Source organism: Suricata suricatta, chromosome 2 (genome assembly GCF_006229205.1).
Source record: "Suricata suricatta isolate VVHF042 chromosome 2, meerkat_22Aug2017_6uvM2_HiC, whole genome shotgun sequence".
Classification (NCBI taxonomy): Eukaryota; Metazoa; Chordata; class Mammalia; order Carnivora; family Herpestidae; genus Suricata; species Suricata suricatta.
Genome location: NC_043701.1, coordinates 105,026,852 through 105,032,851, shown reverse-complemented (window position 1 = coordinate 105,032,851; position 6,000 = coordinate 105,026,852). Strand labels below are relative to the sequence as shown.

Here is a 6,000-nt window from a genome sequence, read left to right as displayed (position 1 = left end):
GCCGCGTCGTGGTCCGGAGGGGGCGGCCCCGAGCCCCGGGAGTGCAGGAGCGGCTGAGGCAGGTGCGGCTCGCCTTCCGGGGTCTGCACGGCGATGGTACGAGCGCAAGGAAGGCAGACGTTGTGCGAGCAGGGCAAGATGATGGGCTCCCGAAACAGGGAGCCGCACACGGGGCACTTCAGCTCTTCCTCCATCGCGGCGCGGGCAGACCGAGGGGCTCAGGGTGGGAGGTGGAACGGCCCAGGCTCCAGAGACAGGCGGAGGAGGGCGCCAAGCGTGATTAGCACCGGAGAGACTGCGGGAGAGGGCACTACATGGGCATGACCACTTCACAGCCAAGGGGCACGCCCCTCTCTCTGTCCTGGGGCCGCCGCCCTAGGACGGCTGGGGGCAAGAGAAGGGAAAGGGTCCTCACCTCTTGCCGGAGAGGCTCCTGCGTCAGCGACTCCCACCTGCGGCCAGAGTCCAGCGTCAGTCCGCTGCCCTCTCGATGGCCCGCGAGGCGCTCTAGGTGATGAATCAGCACTAGCGCCGCCGCCGGCTGCAGCGCGCGTCCCCTCTGCACATCAGGACCAGCGGCCAGGCTGCCGTTTCCGAGCTGCCCTGTTTCAACCCCTCGGCTCCAGCGGGCAGCTGCTCCGGCGGCTCCCTTTTGCCCCTGTCCTGCCCCGATCGGAGCGACCGCTGGGTGAGAAGGCGGGTTGGCAGGCCCCTCGGCCGCGCGGCTGGCTTCAGCACCACGAGGCGGCGGACAGCGCCCAGAACCCCGAGCGCAGCCCCAGCTCCCGGAGTGCTGACCGAGGGGCCGCCACCCGCCGTGCAGGGTCGCTGCGCCCGCGACTGTCGCGGCGGGGCCCAGCAGGCTCGGAGACCTTCTTTCGCCTCCCTCCCAGGTGGCTGCCGGCGTGAACCAAATGCGTCCTGGGGCTTTTCCCTGCCCGCGGCAAGGACTGACCCGCGGATCTGGTTTGCTGCTGCGGCTGCCGCGGCGGAGCCTCTGACCTTGGCCGCGCGACGCTGCAGCCGGCGGGCGGAGGGCTAGTGCCCGGCTGGCTCGGGAATCCCCTCCCCGCCTCCCTCCCTCCCGCCGCTGCCGCCGAGGAGTTGTAATTTCCAGAGCGGGAGTAGTGGGGGGCGGGGGGAGCCGAGGAGTCGTCGGCTCAGCGAATAAGGGCTCGCCTTCTGCTGCTAGGGAAGTCAAGGGGCAATTTTAAGGGTACGCGGAGAGGATCATTGTTAATAACAATCTATTATTTGGATGGAGATTGCATCTTGAATTAGTACAACGCTCCGCCCCGCCCCTGCCACCATCCCTCCGGCCCTCTACCGCGCTCCCGCCCACCACCATAAAAGGGTAGAAAGGGACCTAAAAAGCCAGTTGTTTACAAATGAATAGGGAGCCTAATTTGACAGGCGCTTCCAAAATCTATGATAGAGCAAAAAAATGCAAGTCACAAAATGTCGGACAGCCTGAAGTCAAAGGGTGAGTGAGGTTCATTTATGCTTCGAACCCAAGCCATTTTCTCTCTTGGTTTCAACCGGGAGTGCTCATCGGCGGCGGATGTCAGCCGTCTCTGCAGACTGAATGAGGACACAAGATGGGATTTGTAAAATGGGACTTCTTGGCGAAGCGCAAAAACGAGCCACTTGGGCCCTTGGAACCTAGCGCCCCGGACCCAGCCCTGCCCTGTGCGGGTGCTGCGGTTCGGGGAGAGCAGGGACTGTGGATTTATGAATGGGGAAACCTCCACGCCAGCCACGAGCTGCTCGGACAGCCTCACACCCGCGGCCCTGGCTGCTTCCTCTGCTCCGCTGTTCTCTCAGTGCCGGGCACGCGTGGGGGGCGGGGGCGAGGGCTTGGTGGGTGGGGACAGGCAGAAGGAAGGGTCGCCGCGCGGCAGGCTCTGGCTACGAAGTGTCTACAGGCTTGAAACCGACACAAATTAGGAAATCGTTTGTTTAAAAACGATATGAATAGTGAAGGCACGCCTCCCCCGGGCTCAGATTTTCCAGTACTCCAAACAAAGACAAGATAGGCGCCACAGAGCGAGGCGTGGAGACTCAGCGCCTGTCAGTCACGGGGCGAGGGGGCTGCGCTGGCTGGCGGGTCACAGCAGGAAAAGGCTGCAGCCCGGGCTACGGCTTGGTGCCTAAGGGACAGGGATTAATCACAGGTAGACCGCAGGGAGAGTGGGGTGGCGACGCATTCCCCACAGTAGTCCGTGTGGCCCGGCCCCAGAACTTTGGGACTGTTGGCTCCTTGACTGAGCAGTCGCCCCACCCAGAGCAGCTTGCTTAAGCTTTCCTAGTCTCGGATCCCACATCTGTCAAATGGCTCAAATTACATATTCGAGCTAAATGAAGTAATCATAAGTACAAATAGTAAAAACTGCTTTTGCTTTAAAATCCTGTGACTCTTCAGTTCTGTTTTGTCCACTATCGAGCAGCCTGTTTCCAATTTGTCTTAAGGTGGAAGAGCAGTCCAACCCAGTGCCAGAGAGAGCACCACAGAAGAGACCTGACTTGACTTCCCTTCAGCGACAGTGAGCTTAGAACGATTATTTAACCAGGTATCAGTCTCCCCAGGCAGGAGATGGTGACAAGCCTGTCCTAATCTGCCTTCTAGAGATAAAGCCATAATGAGCTGGATCTTGCCTGCAAAGCTTTGATAAGCCTTCAAGAAAGTTGCTACAGTATCAGGTCGTAGATGTTTGGCATTGGCATAGGTAGGTCTGTGACTGAATGCACTTGAAGATGCATTTCTTATAATTTTAGCCTTGTCACGGCTCAGTCCAGCCCAGCCGAGCTTCCTGGTGACTACAAAGAAAGTAATAACCTCTCATGGTTCTGTTGTGAACAGCTTCTCCTTCGCCCACCCCAAGCAGTCATAAACCTGAGACCTAATCTACTTTGTTATTTTCAGATCAAGGTAAATGGGTTGGGGGCGTGAGGATGGCTGCTGGAGGGGTGTGTAAATCTTACCCTGTACAGAGGACCTGCAGTTTCAATACCTCTGTCACTCAGGTTGAACATGACTTTGTCTCTCTTGGGGACAAAGCGCATATGATACATCAGAATTGTGTACCTATGTGTTTCTCACATGTCTTCCATCCCCACCACCTCAATTCCATGACCTAAATCAGCTTAGCCTTGTGCGCATTTTGCTAAGGCATTGCTCACTTGAGACATTGGTATTTTACAGCTGCTTCATATGAGCTGACCAGTACTTCACTATGTAGAACCATAACTAATAATTGTCAACATTATCAAAAGTTCTCTTTCAGCCCCGACTGTGCCATAGGTGTGTAGAAAAGCCTTTAGGATCTCTGATCCTCAGTCTATTTCTATTATAAATTTAAGGATGGAATTCATTAAACTTTGAATTTCCTTTTGGTTCTCAAAGGCTCTGTATAATTAGTTACTAATAACAATATATCCCATTTCATAAAAATGACTCGAAGATATTTGATCCCAGGATTGAACGCCCTATCCATGTTTTCAAGTCACTAGTATATTATTAAAAGCTGGACCACTGGGGCACCTGGATGGCTCTGTGGGTTGGGTGACCAACTCTTGTTTTCAGCTCATGTCATGATCTCATGGTTCATGAGTTCGAGCCCCACATAGGGCTCCACAGCTGGCAGCTTGGAGCCTGTTTGGGACTGTCTCTCTCTGCCCCTTCTCCACTTGCTCTGTGTCTGTCTCTCTTAAAATAAATAAATAAAAAGAAAAAAAAGGCTGGACCATGTGGAAGGTGAGGCAAGTAGGGCTGGGAGATGTAAGATCAAGGCACTGGCAAATGTGGTATTTGGTGGGGACACCCGTGCTCATTTGCAGACTGCAAGCTTCTCTCCCTGTGTCCTTACATGTAAGTGGGGAGAGCACATTATTGTTTCTTTTATTTTTTTATGTTTTAATTATTTTTTTATTTTTGAGAGAGAGGGGAGAGGCACAGAGAGAGAGAGAGGGAGACACAGAATCTGAACCAGGCTCCAGGCTCTGGGCTATTGGCACAGAAACTGATGCAGGGCTCAAACTCACAGACTGTGAGATCATGACCAGAGCCAAAGTCAGACACTCAACCGATGGAACCACCCAGGTGCCCATCACTTCTTTTCTTAAAAGGGTACTAATCCCACTCATGAGGGTTCCACCCTCACCACCAAATTACCTCACAAAGAATTCGACTTCTGATACCATCACATTGGGGGTTAGGATTTCAATATATGAATTTTGGGGGGACACATACTCCATAGCACTGTGTGAAAACATATTTGTACATATAATCTCATTTAATCTTCACAAATAGCCTTGGGAAGTACAGGTCACCACATTTGCTCAAGTTTATAATGTTTTAATGTTTATTCATTTTTGAGAGTGGGCGGAGGGACAGAGAGTGAGACAGAGGATCTGAAGTAGGTTCTATACTGATAACAGAATGTCTAATGAGGCCTCTAAGTCACGAATCATAGGATCATAAACTGAGCCAAAGTTGGATGCTTCACTGACTGAGCCACCCAGGTACCCCTATGATGTACATATTTTTACATTTTGATGTTGCTAAAATCAGGAAGTATCCTACAGTTGACAGATATTTCTCCTTCTCATTACCCTTACCTTGAAAATCTCTTATTAAATGAATGTGCATCTTATAATCACTGAGTCATGGAAATATATTATTAATTCCAATTACAAGCAAGGAAACTGAAGTGAGGTAACTCAAGGTCTTGTAACTTATGATGATGGACCAAGAACTGGTCTGACTTCAAGTTCAAGCATTTTCCTTTAAGCCACAGTTGTCAACTTCCCTCTGAGTTTTGAGTAACTGATGGTTAGTAGAGGGGAGCTCAGGAATATGCAGACAGGCCATGTTGTCTGTTCTCACTCAGCACTGTTGAACATGCATTGAACATGCAATTCTCTCTGCCTGTCTAGGCTATCCCTACCCTCCAGGTTAGGTGTGCCTCTCATATGTTCCTGGAAGCACCCTGTGTTATTCCTCTGTAGCACTATCATCGTCTGCCATTTTGTTTATGTATCTCTCTCCTCTAGACAAGAAGCTCCTCAAGGATGGGATCGTGTCTGTCTTGTGCCCTATGTTGTGTTTTTTCCACCATTTCCTGGCTCCTACTAAGTATCCATCTTTGTGTACCAACCAATTGACTGTGTGTTCATGATTATCCATCCCTATATTATGCTAAGTGAAATAAGTCAGTCAGAGAGAGACAGATGTCCTATGTTTTCACTTATACATGGAATTTAAAAAACTTAACAAAAGACCATGGGGGAAGAGAAGAGGAAAAAATAGTTTCAAACAGAGAGGGAAGCAAACCATAAAAGATTCTTAAATACAGAGAACAAACTGAAGGTTGATTGGGAGGTAGGGTAGAGGGGAAATGGGTGATGAGCATTGAGGAAGGCACTTGTTGGTATGAGCACTGGATGTTGTATATAAGTGATGAATTATAAGAATCTACTCCTGAAACCAAAAGCACACTGTATACACTGAAGGTTAGCTAACTTGACAATAAATTATATTAAAAAAAAAGATGATCCTTCCCTATAACCTTCCCTGGAAAGCATAACTGTGGTGGAAACCATTTTTTTTCTGTAGCAGGTATCAACAATCCACATGGAAATCTCCTTTTAAGTCTCAGGTTCACATAGATTATTTTCTTTTTGTTCTTGTGTGTGTGTGTGTGTGTGTGTGTACACGTACATGTACATGTGCATGTGCTGTTAAAGACAACAGACTAAAAATGGAGTCACTGATGCTAAGCCCAACATCACCAAACTGAGATTTAACTTAATTACAGTTTCAGTTCTCCTAGAAATAGAATCTGAAACCAGTCAATCTGGAATTGCCTGATTAGTACTCGTTAAGTAATCTGCCTAATAAGACCCTTGTCATCCCCTAGAGGAAAGTCACTTTTGGGTAATAACCAACCCACTTTTTCATCCAGTATGACTTCCTTGTTCCTGTTCTCTTTTCCTATAAAA

The 6,000-nt window shown here is 50.0% G+C and overlaps 1 protein-coding gene and 1 long non-coding RNA gene across 2 annotated transcripts in view; both read right to left on the bottom strand.

Annotated features, from left to right (window-relative positions):
- The window catches only part of TRIM67 (tripartite motif containing 67), a 40,557-nt gene extending 40,363 nt beyond the window's left edge, over positions 1-194 (bottom strand). Inside the window, exon 1 of the mRNA XM_029919350.1 lies at positions 3-194. Coding sequence (XP_029775210.1) covers positions 3-194 — 192 coding nt within the window. The remainder of the gene's footprint in view (positions 1-2) is intronic.
- Positions 195-1,483: 1,289 nt separating this feature from the next.
- The window catches only part of LOC115271865, a 34,502-nt gene continuing 29,985 nt past the window's right edge, over positions 1,484-6,000 (bottom strand). The window contains exon 2 of the long non-coding RNA XR_003900127.1: positions 1,484-1,581. This is a non-coding gene — a long non-coding RNA (uncharacterized LOC115271865). The remainder of the gene's footprint in view (positions 1,582-6,000) is intronic.